Here is a 24,108-nt window from a genome sequence, read left to right on the forward strand (position 1 = left end):
GTCAACAGAGTTAAGAGCACCAAAGTGTCCGAATTCATATACCGTATGTTCGAATCGAGTTACAGAAAGGGGTCTTTAGGTTCATTAAGCGTGCTTGGAATGAATTACAAAAATTTGAAACGATAATCTGTAAGTGACGAATTTTATCACTTCATATAGATACATAATATAATTTCACCGAGTTGGAACGGACTCACCCAGTTTCAAACGTTGTTGTTGTAGTTGGTGTTGGTACTGTTGGTGGTTGTTGCGTTCTGGTCCGAGGTGATCGAGTGAACCTGGTGGCAATAGACTTCGTGTTGACCTTTACGAACTTGATGACTTGGTGCTAATTTTGACGTTCGTTGGGTTACGCTGCCGCGTGCTGCTGCCGTTTCTCAATTGTCCTTATGTTATTTGCTTCATATATGGGTGTTTTATGCTTGGTGGCGATAATTGGATGTTGTTACCGGAGACTGATCTTTTCCACTGCTTTCAACAATTCACCCGAGCGTGTGGGAATCGATGTATTACCCCAGTCAAAGAAAAGTGCTGTAACCTTTTTAAATTTTCTCCACACAATTGAGTGTTGTTAGATTCGGTCACACATAAATTAGCAGCATTTTTTTTGTTTGTGCTTTTCGTTAAAATTTCATTTTCGGCCATCAGCGTATGAACTTAATTGATAAGCGACTTTCTTGTCGCTGTTCTACAAAATTTTTTTTATAATAATCGTAGTGTATTATGTGCAATACAAATAGCGGGAAAACAATCGCTTATTGTTGTCCAATTTTGGGAGATTTTTCTTTTTTCTTTCCGCTCCAATCTAGCTGAACTTTCATGGCCGGAACCTCGTGCTAAAAAAAAGAACCAAGACCCAATTTTTTCTTCTTTTTTCTTTTCCTCGTGCCTATCTGCTGGCAAAAAAAAAACCATCCATTTTCTTGTGCTCGTGATGGCAGGTCTGTGTGTTCCCTTCCTTTTTGATATCTTTTTATCGCAACATTCGCCACATCGCTAGGTGTGTTCGCGTGAACACGCTCCCAAGTGGGTCGTAGCCGCAGACCGTAGCAGCGGACCGTAACAAGTTCCGATAAAGTTTCGTCAGTTTTTTTACCTTGGAATTCAAGCAAAAATATAGTAGTGTCATATATGAATAACAGAATCCGAAGATTTATCGAAATTTCTTAAGATTCGGCACAATATTTATATCGATAACTCGTCTAATTTTTGTGGGTTGGCAAAACTGGCTGTCAATTTAAATTTAATTTTCTGTGTACAATTTTTATGTTAAATATTTAATAAGGCATATGATGGATGTTTTTGAATTTGACAAGTGCTTATTGGACCGGTTGGAGGAATCCATGAATGTTTTATCGTGGAAGGATGAAATAATTCCGGCTTCTCAAGTACGATCTGAATGGTCATACTACATTGAACTACAGATTGAGCCAGCAGGTGCATATACTAGATTTCATTTTATTCAGACAATTTTGTATTCGTATGTATTGTAGGCTGGCAGGCGCTATGGAGGATTCCGCGTGTAATATGTGAAGAGCTGCATGTTCGTTATCCAACTGTTGTATTTGGTTACGTTGAACAGGTTCTTTTTAAGGAGTTGAAAGCTATATTTATCGTACAAGAGGTGCAAGATGAAAATGTTCATTTGCCCGAAAGACACGAAGTCTATTTAGAAGATATGTGGCCAACAAAGCAACAAGAAAATTCCGAATTGAACATAGAACGAACTGCAGATTGTATTGATAGTTTGCGTTTCTTTTATACTCATGTTTGGATGTCATGGGACAATGATAATGATGATGATATGAATTGGGTAGAAAAGCATTTAGAATCACGTATAAGGTTTTGTTACGACTTGCGCAAGCGTACAATGAAGAAAACATTACTTGCTCACATTCGAAAATTACTTGCCGAATCTAAATATTTGCAGCGAAGGCGGGAGTATCTAGAACTTGGACTGACAGATGAAGATGAAGGCGATCTTGAAAAGACTATGGAAAAAACTGAAGTAACCGATTTAATGAGACTGCATTTGCGTTTGGCAATGATTCGTAATGAAATAGATTTATTAGAAAATCCTGAAATGCGAAGAATATACCAAGAAATTAAATTTCCAGAGGATAAATATTTCAAAAATATAGAAAACGCGGATAAAGTAAATAAAAAGAAAATCGAGCAAATATTTTTTGTAATGATGCCTTTTACACTTGACCAACAAACAGAGTTCCTGCAGATTTGTAAGCAAAGTGTTCCAAAAACTGCTTTAGTTCAAAACGTGCCATCACTACAGGTAAGTAAAATCGACAAATATACATTGTTGATCAACAGAATAGGTTCAGGATTTTAATTACCAAATTCAACTGTAACTTTTTAATCAATTAAGGTAGTTATAAAAAGTATATAGTAAGTTCTGTCTGAATATTATGATTCAATATTCTTGTTGCTTTGTTTATAGTGCTTCTCCCTCTTCAATACGCTCAAATACGCACAAATTGTCATGAAAGTACTGCAACGAAAATTGCAGTTTCAACAGGTATAGTGTCTTTTTCGCTACAACAACAATAAAAGTTCTGTTTATTCATTCTATGATCAAAAATCTTACAGACTCGATACAACAAATTTTAAAATTAAATATAAACAGGAAATATATGTAATTTCTTGCAAACAACGTGATGTGAGTTGATGCGTTGCGCTTCCCAAGGCAGTCGGTTCTATGTACTCGGGATTTTTCCCGACCAAGGACTGTCATTTCAGTGTAACCCCATCTAATTTGTTGCGTTCTTTGCACAAATTGCCATCCTCCAAGCAGCTCCTTTCAGCGGGACTGCTCCATATTCTCTTGCTCCGGGAAGGTATCGAACCCAGGTCCGTCTCCTGACCTCGGTCCTGAGAAATGGTTTTGCTGCATCTGCCGGAAAAGAATCTTTTTAGGACGGTCATTCTCTTGTCCGTGTGTCTCGTTGTTGTTGTTGTTGTTGTAGCAGTGCTTCGCCCCACCTAACAGCCGCGACCGATCACAGATTGTCATCAATATCCTCTAACGGGAGTCCAAGGAAACTTGCTGTTTCAACAGGGGTGGACCATAAGGAAAGGGGTGTTAGAGGCGTTGGTTCCACATTACAATTAAAGAGATGGTTGTTGTCATGTGGGAATACATTGCAAGCGGGGCATACATTTTGTATGTCGGAGTTGATTCTGGATAGGTAAGAGTTTAACCTGTTACAGTATCCAGAACGAAGTTGAGCCAGAGTGACACGCGTTTCCCTGGGGAGTATGCGTTCCTCATCCGCGAGTTTTGGATACTTTTCTTTGAGTACTGGATTCACCGGGCAATTCCCGACATAAAGGTCCGACGCCTGTCTATGGAGTTCACCAAGGACCTGCTTGTGTTTTTTCGCTTCATACGGCTGGGTTCTCAGGTGCCGTATTTCCTCAAAATGCTTACGGAGATGACTCCTTAGGCCCCTAGGCGGTGCTGGTTCGTCAATCAGATGTCTGTTTGGATGCCCAGGTTTCTGGGTATTCAACAGAAACTGTTTGGTCAGCATCTCATTTCTCTCCCTGATGGGGAGTATTCTCGCCTTATTATGCAGATGGTGTTCTGGGGACATAAGAAGACAGCCCGTGGCGATTCTGAGAGCAGTATTTTGGCAGGCCTGTAGTTTCTTCCAGTGGGTAGTTTTTAGGCTTGGCGACCATATGGGTGACGCGTAGCACGTAATCGGCTGGCTAATTGCTTTGTATGTGGTCATGAGCTTTTCTTTATGTTGTTGTTGTAGCAATGCTCGCCCCACCTAATAGCCGCGACCGATCACAAATTGTCATCAATATCCTCTAACGGGAGTCCAAGGAAACTTGCCGTTTCAACAGGGGTGGACCATAAGGAAAGGGGTGTTAGAGGCGTTGGTTCCACATTACAATTAAAGAGATGGTTGGTGTCATGTGGGGACACATTGCAAGCAGGGCATACATTTTGTATGTCGGGGTTGATTCTGGATAGGTAAGAGTTTAACCTGTTACAGTATCCAGAACGAAGTTGAGCAAGAGTGACACGCGTTTCCCTGGGGAGTATGCGTTCCTCTTCTGCGAGTTCTGTATATTTTTCTTCAAGTACTGGATTCACCGGGCGATTCCCGACATAAAGGTCCGACGCCTGTCTATGGAGTTCACCAAGGACCTGCTTGTGTTTTTTCGCTTCATACGGCTGGGTTCTCAGGTGCCGTATTTCCTCAAAATGCTTACGGAGATGACTCCTTAGGCCCCTAGGCGGTGCTGGTTCGTCAATCAGATGTCTGTTGGGATGCCCAGGTTTCTGGGTATTCAACAGAAACTGTTTGGTCAGCATCTCATTTCTCTCCCTGATGGGGAGTATTCTCGCCTTATTATGCAGATGGTGTTCTGGGGACATAAGAAGACAGCCCGTGGCGATTCTGAGAGCAGTATTTTGGCAGGCCTGTAGTTTCTTCCAGTGGGTAGTTTTTAGGCTTGGCGACCATATGGGTGACGCGTAGCACGTAATCGGCTGGCTAATTGCTTTGTATGTGGTCATGAGCGTTTCTTTATGTTGTTGTTGTAGCAATGCTAGCCCCACCTAATAGCCGCGACCGATCACAAATTGTCATCAATATCCTCTAACGGGAGTCCAAGGAAACTTGCCGTTTCAACAGGGGTGGACCATAAGGAAAGGGGTGTTAGAGGCGTTGGTTCCACATTACAATTAAAGAGATGGTTGGTGTCATGTGGGGACACATTGCAAGCAGGGCATACATTTTGTATGTCGGGGTTGATTCTGGATAGGTAAGAGTTTAACCTGTTACAGTATCCAGAACGAAGTTGAGCAGGAGTGACACGCGTTTCCCTGGGGAGTATGCGTTCCTCTTCTGCGAGTTCTGGATATTTTTCTTCAAGTACTGGATTCACCGGGCAATTCCCGACATAAAGGTCCGACGCCTGTCTATGGAGTTCACCAAGGACCTGCTTGTGTTTTTCCGCTTCATACGGCTGGGTTCTCAGGTGCCGTATTTCCTCAAAATGCTCACGGAGATGACTCCTTATGCCCCTAGGCGGTGCTGGTTCGTCAATGAGATGTCTGTTGGGATGCCCAGGTTTCTGGGTATTCAACAGAAACTGTTTGGTCAGCATCTCATTTCTCTCCCTGATGGGGACTATTCTCGCCTCATTATGCAGATGGTGTTCTGGGGACATAAGAAGACAGCCCGTGGCGATTCTGAGAGCAGTATTTTGGCAGGCCTGTAGTTTCATCCAGTGGGTGGTTTTTAGGCTTGGCGACCATATGGGTGACGCGTAGCACGTAATCGGCTGGCTAATTGCTTTGTATGTGGTCAAGAGCGTTTCTTTGTCTTTTCCCTAGGTACTGCCAGCAAGGGATTTGAGGATTTTATTACGGCTCTGAATTCTTGGAACAATTGCGGTTGCGTGCGCACCAAAATGTAGATCCTGATCAAACGTCACACCCAAGATTTTGGGGTGTAGGACAGTCGGTAGCGTAGTGCCATCGACGTGGATGTTCAATATGGCCGACATTTGGGGCGTCCATGTTGTAAATAAGGTCGCGGAAGATTTAGTCGGTGACAATGCCAGGTTTCGCGAGGCGAAAAAACTGGAGAGATCAGCGAGATAGCCGTTTATTTTATTGCATAGCTCATCGATCTCTGCGCCTGGGCCTGTGGCCATTATTGTGCAGTCATCGGCGTAGGAAACAATTGTGACTCCTTCCGGTGGTGAAGGTAGCTTAGATATGTAGAAATTAAACAAAAGCGGGGATAGGACACCACCCTGTGGCACCCCTTGTTTAATTCTCCTTTGTTTTGATATTTCGTTTCTGAATTGCACCGATGCCTGCCGACCACCCAGATAATTTGCGGTCCACCTTTTAAGACATGGGGGAAGGATAGACCAGGTCTTGCAGTAACGAGCCATGGTTGACCGTATCAAAAGCTTTTGATAGGTCTAACGCTACGAGTACTGTTCTATGGTGGGGATATTGATTCAAACCGCAATTTATCTGGGTGCTAATGACATTTAGCGCGGAGGTAGTGCTATGGAGTTTTCTGAAGCCATGCTGACGAGGGGCTAGCTGCAAATGTGCTTGGAAATAAGGAAGCAAAATAGCTTCAAGCGTCTTTGCCACTGGCGATAGGAGAGATATCGGACGATATGACTCACCTACGTTAGCTGGTTTCCCAGGCTTTAGTAGCGGGACCACCTTGGCCATTTTCCATTTCTCGGGTATGACAAAGGTGGAAAGAGACAGGTTGAAGACATGCGCTAAATATTTGAACCCTCTTTCCCTAGGTTTTTAAGCATCGGCATGGCTATGCCGTCTGGGCCCACTGCTTTGGATGGTTTAGCGCGACCAATGGCGTCCTCAACCTCTCTAGCGGTGATGGTAATTGGTGACGCGCTGAGTTTGTGTTTATGTGCGTGCGTTATATATTGTCGGCAGAAAGCGCTCGCGCGTTTTTTCGCATCCGACAGCACCTTATCGCCAAAGGCGATGGAAACTTTGTCTTTGTGCTTAGTCGGATTCGATAGGGACTTTACGGTGGACCAAAGTTTACCTACACCGGTAGAGAGGTTACAACCTCTTAGGTGCTCTTCCCATTTCGCCCGCTTGTGTTCGTCCACAAGCAATCTGATGCGTTGGTTTATATCCCTTATTTGGGGGTCGCCTGGATCAAGCTGTCTTATAAGGTCGCGTTCTCTCGCTAAGCTCGCGGCCTCCGCCGGGAAGTGGGGCCGGATTTCGGGAATTCTCCCCGCGGGAATGAAATGTGCCGAGGCGGATTCAATGACCTTACGGAAGGCACGCTCCCCTTGGCGGGCATCAGTCGGGATAGGGAGGGCAGCAAAGCTGCTGTCTGTTGCAGATTTATATTCTTCCCACTTTCCTTTTTTGAAGTTTATGAAAGTGCGTTTTTCGGTGACGATGAAGTCGGCGGTACGCTCGAACGAAATAAGTATGGGCAGGTGGTCGGATGCCAATGTTACCATGGGCTGCCAGTTGACGCAGTTTACGAGTTCTGCGCTCACGATTGAGATATCTGGCGAGCTATGACAGCTTCATACCATACGTGTGGGGGCGTCTCCGTTTATTGTGCAGAACGTCATTTCGTCTATTTGAATAGCCAACATCTTACCCCTACTGTCCGCCCGCAAGTTTGAATGCCATAGGTCGTGATGGGCATTGAAATCGCCTAAGATAATGCGATTGTTGCCAGTGAGTAAGGCCTCGATATTAGGGCGGTATCCACTGGGGCAACAGGTGACAGGAGGGATGTAGATGTTGATGATTTCTAGATTTGCATCGCCTGACCGGACAGATAGGCCTTGACGTTCTAAGCCATTGTCCCTGCGGTCGATGCCAGGATCAAATATATGATATTGCACAGAGTGGTGTATAATAAACGCGAGGCCGCCTCCATTTCCGCTCTCGCGGTCTTTCCTGTGGACATTATAACCAGAGCAGGTCTGCAATGCAGATCTTGCTGTGAGTTTAGTCTCTTGAATCGCAGCAATGCGGATGTTGTGCCGCTTCATGAAATCGACTATCTCCGTAATCTTCCCAGTTAGTCCATTACAGTTAACTGCAGAATTCTGAAGTGCATGAGGGGTAACGCCGCCACTCTAGGGGCAAGTGACGGGTGACTACGCCTAGGTTGTGGAAGGCCAGGACGCAATTGCTGTTGTGGCCTTGGTACTGGGCGCCCTTGGGCAAGCATTGGGGTACCCGGATGATTTGGGTTTGCGACCTGGCAACATGGCGCGATGAAACCCGTCGAGGGGTTGCCGTCGCGGAGACCAGAACATCTAGGAAAGTGGCACCACCCAAGGCAGGAGCTGCATTGAGCGGATGTCGCAAACCTATATATTCTGTGCTGGCAGACGGTGCAAACGGAGGCAGGGACTAAGAGTCTGTTTCCCTGACCTGCACGATTGCTGCCAGAAAAGAGGGGAGGAGAAGAAGACGGGGGCAGGGGCTGATGCTCAGCATTGCTACCAGCTCTAGTACGAAGGTAGTAGTTATGAGTGGTATCAGCTGTTTGAGTTGTTGGCGCCGTGGGGCGCGATTAGCAGCGGGTACTTGTTGTGGCTTGCTGAGCAGCGAAGCTGCTGGAAGGTAGTGGGGATACGCTTAGGCGTAGACTACGGGACGCCCTTGGGCGTGAGCAGCAAGGAGCCACAAAAGATTTATAAAAGTTACGTGGACGTCGGGTTTTGGGATCAAGCCCAGAACAACCTGTCCGATGCAACCATCCCTTGCACGAGACACACTGAACAGAGTATGACCGTCCTAAAAAGATACTTTTCTGGCAAATGCAGCAAAACCATTTCTCAGGACCGGGGTCAGGAGACGGACCCGGATTGGGTTCGATACCTTCCCGGAATAAGAGAATATGTAGCAGTCCTGCTGCAAGGAGCTGCTGGGAGGATGAAAATTTGTGGGAGGGACGAAACAAATTAAATGGGGTCACACTGAAATGACAGTCCTTGGTCGGGAAAAATCCCGAGTCGCTCCGGTACATAGAACCGACTGCCTTGGGAAGTCTTTCTTTATCTTTTCCCCAGGTACTGCCAGCAAGGGATTTGAGGATTTTATTACGGCTCTGAATTCTCGGAACAATTGCGGTTGCGTGCGCACCAAAATGTAGATCCTGATCAAACGTCACACCCAAGATTTTGGGGTGTAGGACAGTCGGTAGCGTAGTGCCATCTACGTGGATGTTCAATATGGTCGACATTTGGGGCGTCCATGTTGTAAATAAGGTCGCGGAAGATTTAATCGGTGACAATGCCAGGTTTCGCGAGGCGAAAAAACTGGAGAGATCAGGGAGATAGCCGTTTATTTTATTGCATAGCTCATCGATCTCTGGGCCTGGGCCTGTGGCCATTATTGTGCAGTCATCGGCGTAGGAAACGATTGTGACTCCTTCCGGTGGTGAAGGTAGCTATCTAAGCTAAGTAGAAATTAAACAAAAGTGGGGATAGGACACCACCCTGTGGCACCCCTTGTTTAATTCTCCTTGGTTTTAATGTTTCGTTTCTGAATTGCACCGATGCCTGCCGACCACCCAGATAATTTGCGGTCCACCTTTTAAGACATGGGGGAAGGGTAGACCCTTCCAGGTCTTGCAGTAATGAGCCATGGTTGACCGTATCAAAGGCTTTTGATAGGTCTAGCGCTACGAGTACTGTTCTATGGTGGGGGTATTATTATTATTATTATTATTATTATTATCTACCGGACATAGTCCTCACAGATATGTAACAACTTAAACAAAAATTATCGAGATAGAAAAATATATGGTAACAATTTATAAATACAACGACATTATAACAAAAAATTTTTGTAAAAAATTCGCTACGGCTTAAATAAAACTACATGTAAAAACGTTTATATAGTAATACGAATACTGAAACATATTAATTGAAAAGAAAGTAATCAATAACATCAGCTTTAAAATGTTCTTTACATGAGCTAAAATCGGCATGATTGCAAACAGAGTTACATAAGGAGATCATTCTGTGAATAGGTTCATTATTTCCAAAATTCGTTCTACGCGTTTGGACGTAGAAAATGTATTTGTCCCTTAGACACCTTTCAGGTGCATAGAAGGGGAGAAGAAAAAGTAGTTCCGGAGAATCGATTTTGTTGTCGTAAATGTCTTTGATAAAGAAAATACCACAAATTTTCCTTCGAGTATTAAGGCACTGAATATTTAAAATTCTACATCTTAGTGCATAAGATGGCATCGATTCAAAAGTGAACATTCGTCGAAGCGCGAATTTAGTGAATCTCCTTTGAACTCTTTCTAACCGGCTGGAATGTGTTACAAAGTCTGAGTCCCAAATGATGCAGGCATATTCCAAAGTGGATCTTACAAGGCTAATGTAAAGACTTTTCAGCGTTAGCGGATCAAAAAAGTCTTTGGAATTACGTTTGAGAAAGCCGAGTTTTGAATTGGCAGCACTGATTATGTACTCCCTATGAAAGTCGAATCTAAGCTTCGAGTCTAAGTATACTCCTAAATCCTTAACAGTAGTTGTACGATTGAATGAGTCGCTATCGTTAAAGTAATAGCTGTTCATTATGCATGCGTTTCTCCGAGTGAATGTGATAATGTTACACTTGGAGAAGTTCAAGCAAAGACCGTTACTATTACACCATTTTATCAATTCCAAGATGTCTTGCTGTAGCTCTATGTAGTCGCTAATGTGTTTAACTCTGTAATAAAGTTTTAGATCATCAGCGTACATCAGGCAACTACAAAATTTAAAACATTGGCAGATATCATTTATAAATAAAGAAAAAAGTAAAGGGCCCAGATGACTACCTTGTGGTACTCCTGATGTAACGATTATAGGCTTGGAGAGATTGCTGCCGATCTTTACTATTAATTTCCTGTTTTGGAGATACGACTCAAGCCAACTTAGGGCGTTGGAGTGGATTCCGAGTTTCTCGAGTTTATTAAGTAAAATATTATGATTGAGACTATCGAAAGCTTTTACGAAATCAGTGTACAGAGTGTCCACTTGTTCGCCGTCCTCAATCGCATTAACCACAAAATTAACAAATATTGTGAGATTTGTGCTGATAGATCTCCCTGGATAAAAACCATGCTGTTGAGGAACAATATAGTTTTTAAAAACTGCAAATAGCTGGTCATTTACAATTTTGTCCAGCAGCTTTGGGATGATGGATAGCTTGGCAATGGGTCGATAGTTGTCTACCTTGTTTCGAGGGCCAGACTTATAAATTGGCGATAAGAATGCCACTTTCCATTCGTCAAGGAAATTACCACATTCAAGGGACTTGTTAAAGATTTTAGTAAGAGGCGGATAGAGTGAAACCGCACATTTCTTTAAGAACAAGGGTGGCAGAAGATCGTATCCAGCCCCCTTAGATACATCAAGGTTCATAAGGGACTCCAGGACTTCTTCCTCTGTAACCGTGAACTGACCAATATTTACAGACTCCGCTATGGCAGTTGTATCACATGACGTACTAACTGTCCGGAACCTGTTAAATACCGACCCGAAGAAGTCGGCAAAGAGCTCACATGCTTCCTGAGTTGAGGAAGCAACTTTGCCTCCAAACTCCATTGATTTCGGCATACCGTTATACTTTCGTTTTGAGTTAACAAAAACCCAAAAAGACTTCGGGTTGGCTTTTATGTTAGTCTCAAGCGAATTAATATATTTATCATGAAGGAACTTGGATAGGCATTCAAATTTCTTCCTGCACTCAGCAAATTTTGCTCCGTCATCAGCAGAGCCAGTTTTCTTAAATTTTTTATGCGCTTTGTTTCGTTGGTTTTTTAACCTCAAAAGTTCTTTTGTGTACCATGGGAGATTGAAAGATCTCTTTTTTCTGTGGGCTGGGACGTATAAGTTAAGGCTTTCTTCTACTACGCTCTTGAACTTTATATACATATTTGATAAGTCTAATTGCTCAAAGATTAAATTCCAATCAATGGAGTCGAAAAACGCATTCAGAGCCGTAAAGTTCGCCTTATAAAAATTGAAGTAGTACTCGGGTTCAATGGAGTTATTATCGTATTTATAGAAAGAGAACTGGATAGAGATTGCTTTGTGATGAACCGATTCACAGGTGAGTGGCATATCACACTTATAAATATCACAGGATATATCATTGTTTATAAAAATTAGATCTAACACTCTGTTTAAATCATTTCCAATGTCGTTAATTTGAGATAGGTTAAAGGAGTACAATGTATCACAAAGTAAGTCCTCGACATCCTTTTTAGATGTAAAGGGGGTTAAAAAGCCGTCATCAGGATCTCTCACCCATTGAATAGAACCCAGATTAAAGTCACCCAAAATACAGGGCGTTTGGTGAGGTAATAGAGAATCAATAATAAAGCTGATATTATCAATATGTGACTTGTACATTCCATAATTGTTATTTGGTGGGATGTAACTAGCAATAAAGAAAATTTCATTTATACTATCAAGGAACGTTTCTCCTATATTTACAGAAATACAAATTTGCTCAATGTTGGCATCATTAACGTGTAGTTGCACTTTACGACTTGCCAGAGAAGATGCTACAGCCACCAAAATACCGCCCCCTCTTGTTACCCCCGGTTGCAGTACTCTGTCCCTTCGATAGACATTATAAAAACGATCAAAAAGCTCTGATGATAAAAAATCTGCAGTCAGCCAAGTTTCCACGAGTATGATGACATCAAAGTCGTGGGTTGCTGCCGATTGAAATAGCTCATTTGTTTTTGTACGCAGACCACCGGCATTGTGATAATATATTAGGAGCTTTGGATTTTTGATAGGCGCATCACTCACTGTCCTCCCTCTGTCGAGACAAACTTTTGAAAAAACTCAAACGGCCGGATTTTGACATTTGACGGCCACAGCCCCGAGTCCATAATTTTTGCTCTATCTGAGGACGGAACTCCAATTTTGAAGTTTACTTTACTTACTGTCTCTACCGCTACATCTTTTTTTATTAATTTATAGCATGATATAGAGTTTTCTTTGATGCAAGTATGTTTTGCTATATACGTAGCGATGTCAGTAGTTTCTACGGACGGTTTGAACGATCCTACATGAAACCATTCCAGACGAGCAGCGACATCAAGCTCACAACTTGTTCTAGTACCAACAACAACTTTACGTGCATTATTGGTGTTAGCGGTAGCAGAATTATTTTCAAAAGCATTGGTATTGGTATTAGCAGTAGCAGATTTATCACGAGCACGCTCACTGGTGGTAGCGGACGGTGACGAAGCGACAGACGCAAATGAAGGATTTGATTCAAACCGCAATTTATCTGGGTGCTAATGACATTTAGCGCGGAGGTAGTGCTATAGAGTTTTCTGACGCCATGCTGATGAGGGGCTAGCGGCAAATGTGCTTGGAAATAAGGGAGCAAAATGGCTACAAGCGTCTTTGCCACTGGCGATAGGAGAGATATCGGACGATATGACTCACCTACGTTAGCTGGTTTCCCAGGCTTTAGTAGCGGGACCACCTTGGCCATTTTCCATTTCTCGGGTATGGCAAAGGTGGAGAGAGACAAGTTGAAGACATGCGCTAAATATTTGAAACCCTCTTTCCCTAGGTTTTTAAGCATCGGCATGGCTATGCCGTCTGGGCCCACTGCTTTGGATGGTTTAGCGCGACCAATGGCGTCCTCAACCTCTCTAGCGGTGATGGTGATTGGTGACGCGCTGAATTTGTGTATATGTGCGTGTCTATTGGCTCTCCGTCTATCTTTGTCGACCGTAGGATGCATTATATATTGTCGGCAGAAAGCGCTCGCGCATTTTTCCGCATCCGACAGCACCTTATCACCAAAGGCGATGGAAACTTTGTCTTTGTGCTTAGTCGGATTCGATAGGGACTTTACGGTGGACCAAAGTTTACCTACACCGGTAGAGAGGTTACAACCTCTTAGGTGCTCTTCCCATTTCGCCCGCTTGTGTTCGTCCACAAGCAATCTGATGCGTTGGTTTATATCCCTTATTTGGGGGTCGCCTGGATCAAGCTGTCTTATAAGGTCGCGTTCCCTCGCTAAGCTCGCGGCCTCCGCCGGGAAGTGGGGCCGGATTTCGGGAATTCTCCCGGCGGGAATGAAATGTGCCGAGGCGGATTCAATGACCTTACGGAAGGCCAGCTCGCCTTGGCGGGCATCAGTCGGGATAGGGAGGGCAGCAAAGCTGCTGTCTGTTGCAGATTTATATTCTTCCCACTTGCCTTTTTTTGAAGTTTATTCCTTAAGCCCCTAGGCGGTGTTGGCTCATCAATCAGATGTCTGTTTGGATGCTCAGGTTTCTGCGTATTCAACAGGAACTGTTTGGTTAGCATCTCATTTCTCTCCCTGATGGGGAGTATTCTCGCCTCATTATGCAGATGGTGTTCTAGGGACATAAGAAGACAGCCCGTGGCGATTCTGAGAGCAGTATTTTGGCAGGCCTGTAGCTTCTTCCAGTGGGTAATTTTTAGGCTTGGCGACCATATGGGTGACGCGTAGCACGTAAACGGCTAGCCAATTGGTTTGTATGTAGTAATGAGCGTTTTTTTATCTTTTCCCCAGGTACTGCCAGCAAGGGATTTGAGGATTTTGTTACGGCTCTGAATTCTCGGAACAATTGCGGCTGCGTGCTCACCGAAATGTAGATCCTGATCAAACGTCACACCCAAGATTTTGGGGTGTAGAACAGTCGGTAGCGTAGAGCCATCTACGTGGATGTTCAAAATGGTCGACATTTGGGACGTCCATGTTGTAAATAAGGTCGCGGAAGATTTAGTCGGTGATAATGCCAGGTTTCGCGAGGCGAAAAAACTGGAGAGATCAGGGAGGTAGCCGTTTATTTTATTGCATAGCTCATCGATCTGTTGGCCTGAGCCTGTGGCCATTACTGTGCAATCATCGGCGTAGGAAACGATTGTGACTGCTTCCGGTGGTGAAGGTAGCTTAGATATGTAGAAATTAAACAAAAGTGGGGATAGGACACCACCCTGGGGCACCCCTTGTTTAATTCTCCTTGGTTTTGATGCTTCGTTTCTAAATTGCACCGATGCCTGCCGACCACCCAGATAATTTGCGGTCCACCTTTTAAGACATGGGGGAAGGGTAGACCATTCCAGGTCTTGCAATAACGAGCCATGGTTGACCGTATCAAAATCTTTTGATAGGTCTAGCGCTACGAGTACTGTTCTATGGTGGGGGTTTTGATTTAAACCGCAATTTATCTGGGTGCTAATGGCATTTAGCGCGGAGGTAGTGCTATGGAGTTTTCTGAAGCCATGCTGATGAGAGGCTAGCTGCAAATTTTCTTGGAAATAAGGGAGCAAAATGGCTTCGAGCGTCTTTGCCACTGGCGATAGGAGAGATATCGGACGATACGACTCTCCTATGTTAGCTGGTTTACCAGGTTTTAGTAGCGAAACCACCTTGGCCATTTTCCATTTCTCGGGTATGACAAAGGTGGAAAGAGACAGGTTGAAGACCTGCGCTAAATATTTGAAACCCTCTTTCCCTAGGCTTTTAAGCATCGGCATGGCTATGCCGTCTGGGCCCACTGCTTTGGATGGTTTAGCGCGACCAATGCGTCCTCAACCTCTTTAGCGGCGATGGTTATTGGTGACGCGATGAATTTGTGTTTATGTGCGTGTCTGTTGGCCCTCCGTCTATCTTTGTCGACCGCAGAATGCATTATATATTGTCGGCAGAAAGCGCTCACGCATTTTTTCGCATCCGACAGCACTTTGTCGCCAAAGGCGATGGAAACTTTGTCTTTGTGCTTAGTCGGATTCGATAGGGACTTTACGGCGGACCAAAGTTTACCCACACCGGTAGAGAGGTTACAACCTCTTAGGTGCTCCTCCCATTTCGCCCGCTTGTGTTCATCCACAAGCAATCTGATGCGTTGGTTTATATCCCTTATTTGGGGGTCGCCTGGATCAAGCTGCCTTATAAGGTCACGTTCTCTCGCTAAGTTTGCGGCCTCCGCCGGGAAGTGGGCCGGATTTCGGGAATTCTCCCGGCGGGAATGAAACGTGCCGAGGCGGATTCAATGACCTTGCGGAAGGCACGCTCCCCTTGGTGGGCATCAGTCGGGATAGGGAGGGCAGCAAAGAGGTTGTCTGTAAAAGATTTATATTCTTCCCACTTTCCTTTTTTAAAGTTTATGAAAGTGCGTTTTTCGGTGACGATGAAGTCGGCGGTACGCTCGAGCGAAATAAGTATAGGCAGGTGGTCGGATGCCAATGTTACCATCGGCTGCCAGTTGACGCAGTTTACGAGTTCTGCGCTCACGATTGAGATATCTGGCGAACTGTGACAGCTTCCTAACATACGTGTGGGGGCGTCTCCGTTTATTGTGCAGAACGTCGTTTCTTCTATTTGATCCGCCAACATCTCACCCCTACTGTCCGCCCGCAAGTTTGAATGCCATAGATCGTGATGGGCATTGAAATCGCCTAAGATAATGCGATTGTTGCCAGTGAGTAAGGCTCTGATATTAGGGCGGTATCCACTGGGGCAACAGGTGGCAGGGGGGATGTAGATGTTGATGATTTCTAGGTTTGCATCGCCTGACCGGACAGATAGGCCTTGACGTTCTAAGACATTGTCTCTGCGGTCGATGCCAGGATCAAATATATAATATTGCACAGAGTGGTGTATTATAAACGCGAGGCCGCCTCCATTTCCGCTCTCGCGATCTTTTCTGAGGACATTATACCCAGAGCAGGTCTGCAATGCAGATCGTGCTGTGAGTTTAGTCTCTTGAATCGCAGCAATACGGATGTTGTGCCGCTTGATGAAATCGACTATCTCCATAATCTTCCCAGTTAGTCCATTACAGTTTAACTGCAGAATTCTGAAGTGCATGGGGGGAGACGTCGCCACTCTGGGGTTAAGTGACGGGTGACTACGCCTGGGTTGAGGAAGGCCAGGACGCAATTGCTGTTGTGGCCCTGGAACTGGGCGTCCTTGGGCAAGCATTGGGGTACCCGGATGATTTGGGTTTGCGACCTGGCAACATGGCGCAATGAAACCCGTCGGGGGGTTGCCGTCGCGGAGACCAGAACATCTAGGAAAGTGGCACCACCCAAGGCAGGAGCTGCATTGGGCAGATGTCGCAAACATATATATTCTGTGATGGCAAACGGAGGTAGGGACTAAGAGTCTGTTTCCCTGACCTACACAATTGCTGTCGGAAAAGAGGGGGGGGGGGGGAGAAGACGGGGGCAGGGGCTGTTGCTCAGCATTGCTTCCGACTCTACTACGAAGATTGTAGTTATGAGTGGTAGCAGCTGTTTGAGTTGTTGGCGCCGTTGGGCGCGAGCAGCAGCGGGTACTTGTTGTGGCTTGCTGAGCAGCGGGGCTGCTGGAAGGTAGTGGGGGGCGCTTAGGCGTAGACTAAGGTACGCCCTTGGGCGTGAACAGCAAGGAGCCACAAAAGATTTATAAAAGTTGCGTGGACGTCGGGTTTTGGGATCAAGCCCAGAACAACCTGTCCGATGCAAACATCCCTTACACGAGACACACTGAACAGAGTATGACCGTCCTAAAAAGATTCTTTTCCGGCAGATGCAACAAAACCATTTCTCAGGACCGGGGTCAGGAGACGGATCCGGATTGGATTCGATACCTTCCCGGAGCAAGAGAATATGGAGCAGTCCTGCTGCAAGGAGCTGCTGGGAGGATGGCAATTTGTGGGAGGGACGCAACAAATTAAATGGGGTTACACTGAGATGACAGTCCTTGGTCGGGAAAAATCCCGAGTCGCTCCGGTACATAGAACGGACTGCCTTGGGAAGCGAGGCACGAGTGTGTCTCGTGTAAGGGATTGTTGTATCGGACAGGTTGTTCTTGGCTAGACCCCAAAACCAGACGTCCACGTAACTTCTATAAATCTTTTGTGGCTCTTGGCTGTTCACGCCCTAGGGAGTCCCGTAGTCTACGCCTTATGCCAGGACGCATACCCAAACACACCGGGTACCCCAATGCTTACCCAAGGACGTCCAGTGTCAGGGCCACAACAGCAGTTGCGTCCTAGCCTTTCATAACACAGGCGCAGTCACCCGTCACTTACTCCCAGAGTGACGACGCCTCCTCCGTTGCACTTCTGAATTCTGCAGTTAAATTGTAATGGATTAACTGGGAAGATCACGGAGATAGTCGATTTCATGAAGCGGCACAACATCCGCATTGCTGCGATTCAATAGACTAAACTCACAGCAAGATCTGCTCTGCGGACCTGTTCTGGGTATAACATCCACAGAAAAGATCGCGAGAGCGGAAATGGAGACGGTCTCGCGTTTATCATACACCACTCTGGGCAATACCATATATTTGATCCCGACATCGGCCGCAGGGACAGTGTCTTAGAACGTAAAGGCTTGTCTGTCCGGTCAGGCGATGGTAACCTAGAAATCGTCAACATCTACATCCCTCCTGCCACCTGTTGCCCCAGTGGATACCACCCTAATATCAGCGCCTTACTCACTGGCAATAATCGCATCATCTTAGGCGATTTCAATGCCAACCACGATCTATGGCATTCTAACTTGCGGGCGGACAGTAGGGGTGAGAAGAAACGACGTTCTCCACAATAAACGGAGACGCCCCTACACGTATGGTAGGAAACTGTCACAGTTCGCCGGATATATCAATCGTGAGCACAGGACTCGTAAACTGCGTCAGCTGGCAGCCGATGGTAACATTGGCGTCCGACCACCTGCCTATACTTATTTCGCTCTATCCTACCGCCGACTTCATCGTCACAGAAAAACGCACTTTCATAAACTTCAAAAAAGGAAAGTGGGACGAATACAAATCCTTTAGATACAACCGCTTTGTTGCCCTCCCTATCCCGAGTGGTGCCCGCCAAGGGGAGCGTGCTTTCCGAAAGGTCATTGAATCCGCCTCGGCTCGGTTCATTCCCACCGGTAGAATTCCAGAAATTCGGCCTCACTTTCCGGCGGAGGCCGCCAATTTAGCGAGCGAACATGCCCTTATAAGACAGCTTGATCCCGGCGACCCCCAAATAAGGGATAGCTCCGTGTGATATTTGTAAATAAATTGAATTTAATGGTTTATGTGCAGTAGTAAAACAATATTTTGATTTTACTTGGACACTAAAATACGTGCGAGCGAGCAATGAATTGTTTTTTAATTCAAATATATACGAAAGCTCAAAAATAAAAATGTCGTGTGATAAGTGCAAATTAGCAGTTAACAGAGAAACTGGAATACGGTGCGATGGTGTTTGTGTGAAGATTTTTCACCTAAAAACGAATTGTAGTAGCCTAGATAAATATGCATCAACTGTGCTAAATCAAAATAAGTTGTTAACGGTTCCGGCGATTAGCAACGAGACTGACAGAATTTTGTGTGTGTTAGTGCAGTCGGGTGGCTTCGTGACACGTATTTGTTGTCGGTTACACGTTGATGAAAATCAAACATTTTTGATTTTTTCATTTGACGCTTGCATATTTGATAGTCACGGGGTGTGATTGACAAAACAGCAGTGTTGTATTTAGTTTGTGTCGACATTCAAAATGAACAAATGCGCGGAAGAACAGCAATTCATATTAAAATTTATTGAGAATCATCAATGTATTACGTTTTGCGTACAAGCTTTTCATCGACAATTTCTTTTTATCACTCTTTTTCATTTAATTTTCCATTTCATTTATTGATAGGTTACATTAGTACAATGAGATCTATGATCTCTTATAGTACAACAGTAGCCGTGTTTTTTTTACATGCGTATACGTTTCTTTTGCGCGTGAAAAAAAAAACGCCTTTCCTCGCTTAGATAATGCTCAGGATACCCATCTAGCGGCTGTGGTTAAACAACTAGCTACAGCAACAGGGTGTACCGAAAAGCGGAGACACAATGCTCTAATGGCCATAGGGTATAACATATAGCTGAATCAGTTGCGATGAATTGTGGACACACATAGAATACATAGAATTAGTGTAGAGGGTGAAACAAAGAGACATATTTCAGTTACATCTGAGTATAATGCGTATTGAAATTTAGTAGGACAAAATTTATGCGCAGCAATTTCAGACGTGTATTTAAAGTTTGTCGCTTAGCAGTCCATATACAGACCAATTCTAAATATTCTCGCGGAATTTTGTTCTCGCGGATTTTTTTATTCCCGCGGAAAAATTCCTCCAATTCTTTTCTCCTAGGGAGAAGAATTATTGGGGAATAGGAATTTCGAATTTTCGAAGTCAGCTGTTTTGTCAATTGAAATTTCGTTGCGCATTTCTTATTTTCTTTAAAAAATAGAAAAGTTAATTATTGTTGCGAATTTGTTTGAAATTAAGAAATAAAATATAAACAATGCATAGTATTGCATTTCATGTGGTATTCACTGAAATGAGTAATGAATTGGTGCCACAGCAACATCAACAGAGGAGCATAAGAAGAAGAAGACGGCGGGATAACACAAATCCGCCGGAGTTGCCTGCTATCATTCAGCAAAACTATTTTCTGGCGGCCAAGTCGAGTTGAATTAGTCTTTCATCATATAACAAAATCTATTTAAGCCTTCTTAAAAATCCCTGCGCAATTTCTGGATGGCTGCATTAAATATACGAAGAGCTCTTCCGTTGTTTATGATATACTTTTCGACTTAAAATAAAGAATATTGCGGCTGTTGTTGTTGTATTAAGAGTGAGAATATTGCGGTAGAATGTAAATACATATTTTAGCACAAATTTGTACAAATAAGTGTTTTTCTTAAAATAACCAATTTCCTTTAACTATTTTAATGCATTCCCTTTAATTTAACTAGTGAAAAAACTCCTATGAAATGGCAGAGAAATCTCCCTCTCCCTCACATTCATAATACCGGTTTCCGCTTTTTCGAACATTTTTCAGAATAGGAGGAAAGCGAGAAGTGAAAAAACTCACAAGGAATTATTATTTAGAATACGAGGAATGGGAGAGGGGAAAAAACTCGCACGGAATTTTCGTTTAGAATTGGGCTGATAAAGTTTAAGCGTAAACGGATATATGCGTTAAAAAACACGGCTAGTATATGGAACAGCAAAAAATACAAATAATTCTGAAATCTGGGCAAGATCATAACACAAGAAAAAAAAATACAGATATAGAAAAATAAAGCATGAAGTCAATAATCACAGACAAATTATTATTTAGATAGCGAAACTTGTGAACAAATCAACTAGAGAGTATTAATGTATTTTACCGGTAATAAGCATATAAAACTTCCCTAAAGTTGCTTTTAGTAATACTACTGCGAATGGACATTGGTATCGAGTTCCAAGTATGAATCACATTGACAAAGAATAGCCGCGAGGAGGTAAGGTAGTTATAGCTTGGTACAATCAGATCATGCGTCCGTGAGGAAAAATTTGCTTATCATAAAGATATCTAGGTTCCTTACATATAATAAGTCTGCAGAGAAAAATACAATTTCTGGCCTTCAGATAGTCAGCTATATCGCACCCTAGTAATCGCGTTCTCCAATTCGAAATATGGTCAAATTTGTCTAACCCGAACACATAGCGCGTAACGTGGTTGAAAGCTACATCGATCTTATGGGGAGAAAGCGAGCTCAGCTTACTGTATACCAGTTCGGGATAGCATATAGCCGGCAAAATTAGCTGTATTGCAAGCTTTCTCCTAACATGGGGAGGAGTAAATGCCGCTGACGTTCGAAGGTTCCTTAATATATAGTATACTTTGCAGACAATAGAGTTTACATGGTGATCGCACGTCAAGCTACTGTTGATGATAAAGCCAAGATTTGTCACTTTTGGCACCAGTTTTAGAACATTACCACCAATATATAAAGGAGGCATATTTGAGAAAGTTATAGCTTTTTTAGATATCGGGAGGATGTAAGACTTATCACTATTAAGTCACAAATAATTTCTCGTGGCCCAAGCCGAAATGGATGCTAAGTCATTTCATTTTCTTTTTATTTAATAAAACTGCTGTAGTTGCTAGTAAAAAAAATCATCACCCGATGACGACATATTCACGTCCGAACGCTACGGTTTCTCAATGCAAATATTGATTGATGTCTTTTTATTTGATAGTCGCGGGGCAATCGTCAAATACCCGACACGCACACATACAAAAATTCAGTCAATCTCATTGTTAAACGCCGGAGCCCTTTAAGATTTATGTGTGACGACTGCGTTACATACATATATATATAATATAGATTCTGCAATGCGAAACATGCAAGCAGTGATAAACAAAAATGGTGTCCTATTAGAAGAGTACAAAGGTGAATTTGAATTGGCGCTTAAACAACGAGTATGAGATAAAAAAATTATTAGAGGCGATTGAAAATAAATTTAGCGAGAGATACAAGAAATGCAAAAGGTGCAAGAAAAATATGTAGTAAATATAGGTGAAGTAAAGAAAATAAGAGATGTAGCGGAGATGTTTAAGAAAGACAGCGAGAAAATTTGCAGTGAAATTAAAAATAGTAGCGAAGAAAATAAGAGAGCACAAAAAGAAATTAAAGAGTTACATGCCAACCTAATAAAACCGCACTGCGTTTTTTTAGCGCACGCAAACAACCGGCGTTTTTTGCCCTAACCCAAATAAGCATGCGTTGCGACAATGTAAAGCATGTGTGCAAACGTCAAATCTAAATGTCACGCAGAACAGAAATTGGAAATCGAGTTAGGTTTTCACGCAGCAAATTCAATTTGGGTTGCTCTCATACAAGTTGTATGTGCATGAGACATTTTTGACAGAAAATGACTTGCGTGCGTTTATATTAGGTTGGCACGTTAGTCGGTAAAACGAAGGCGCTAACAAACAAATGTCATTTATGCGCCAAATACACGACACGAACATTTCCGCGAACATTCCCGTTATGCCATGTTTCTGCGACCTATTCTGTCGTGTATGGTGGTGTTTGCCAGTTCGCGCAAATGTTCGCCAAAAATCAAAATATTTTAATTTTTGGCGAACATTTGCGCGAACTGTTCGTGCGTGTATGGTGAAATAGCTCATAATCGTAGTAATTTCTGAACGGAACAGACGTGCGCGGAAAAGTAAAATGGACAATAAAAAATTTCTGAGTGAATTTATTGAAATGTATAAATCTTTGCCATCATTGTGGCAAGTAAAAAGCAAATATTAATTGCCACAGCGAGCACAATTGTTGCCCGTATTCATCGCTGTCTGAAAGAGAACTAATGTTCGGCCGATGTTCGCGGAAATGTTCGTGTCGTGTATTTGGCGCTTTACTGAAGTACTAAAAAAAGATAAAAGAGTGATGCCAGATATTAGATAAGGAGTGCCTTTAATAATAAAGCCTAAAGTAGGAGTCATTGGTGCCGTTTGTCGTATCGCTGTGGTCGTATCCCTAACGTTATCAGCTGTTTATCGTTACGACGGTAAACCAAAAGCCAATTGGTTGGATACGATACGGTTACGACCTTAACGGCACCAATAATCGATTGCATTGATTCCCATAAGGTTGGTCGAATCAGCTGTTATAAGGTTACCGATACGGTTACCGATAAAGCACCAATGTCTGCAGCTTAAATCAAAACAAAAAAACAATCAAACAAAAACCGAGTTAAATGAAAAAGTTGACCCGAAAGAACTGAAAATAAGCAATGTACAGTCTAGAGCAAATGGTGTGATATTAATCGAAAGTGAAAACGATACGAAAAGAAATAAAATAAAATGCGCAATCGAGAACCGTATTGGTGAAAAATTTTAAGTAAAAATACCCAAAGTTATGTCTCATAGATTTGTGATATCGAGGATGAACTTTAAACATTCAGATGAAAAAATAATTGAAATGTTAAAAAACAAAATACATTGCGGATGGAAATCTGAAAGTTTTAAAACAGTATGAGACAAAAAAGCTCAATGTAACATACTACAATGCATTAACCGAAGCAGATCCGGAAACGTTCCAAAAGACTAATGCCGCCGAAAAAGTAAATGTAGGTTGGAAAAAATGTAGAGCTTTTGATGGCCTTGAGGTACAACAGTGCTATAAATAAAGAGGATTCAACCACAAAGCCGCACAATGTAGAAATGAAGAAATCTTTGTGAATTGTTTAGAAAAACATAGTTCAAGGGATTGCAACCGAGAATTAACAAATAAATGTATTACTGCAAACGTACGAAAGCAAGGCTAAATATCGATGTGGATATTAATCACGTAACATTTAGTAAAAGTTGTCCACTATATGTGAATAAACTGGAAGCTAAAAGGCGAAAAATTTGTTACTAGCAATCAAAGTCAATAAAACTCTTTTATGCAAATACACAAGGACTTATAAATAATAAAGCGGGGTTAAAGCACATTATAGAAGAGCATCAATACGATTAATAATTCTATCCGAAACTCATGTAACTGAAGACATAGAACTTAGTGAAATACAACTACAAAATTTCAATAGTTTTCAGTGTGTATCAAGCTCTCGAAGAACAGGTGCCGTAATTATATACACGCGTAAAGAAATTAAAGCGAATATTGTAGACTGTCTAGTCAGTGATATGAAAATATGGACATTAACAATAAAATGCATCGTTGATTGTGTTGTTGTTGTTGTAGCAATGCTCGCCCCAC

The 24,108-nt window shown here is 43.1% G+C and overlaps 1 protein-coding gene across 1 annotated transcript in view; it reads left to right on the forward strand.

Annotated features, from left to right (window-relative positions):
* Nucleotides 1–1,119: 1,119 nt before the first annotated feature.
* nesd (nessun dorma) overlaps nt 1,120–24,108 on the forward strand; it is a 65,558-nt gene continuing 42,569 nt past the window's right edge. The window contains exons 1-2 of the mRNA XM_067765774.1: nt 1,120–1,437; nt 1,494–2,290. Of these exons, the coding sequence (XP_067621875.1) occupies nt 1,290–1,437; nt 1,494–2,290 (945 nt within the window). The 5' untranslated portion in view covers nt 1,120–1,289. The remainder of the gene's footprint in view (nt 1,438–1,493; nt 2,291–24,108) is intronic.

Source organism: Eurosta solidaginis, chromosome 2 (genome assembly GCF_040869045.1).
Source record: "Eurosta solidaginis isolate ZX-2024a chromosome 2, ASM4086904v1, whole genome shotgun sequence".
NCBI lineage: Eukaryota > Metazoa > Arthropoda > Insecta > Diptera > Tephritidae > Eurosta > Eurosta solidaginis.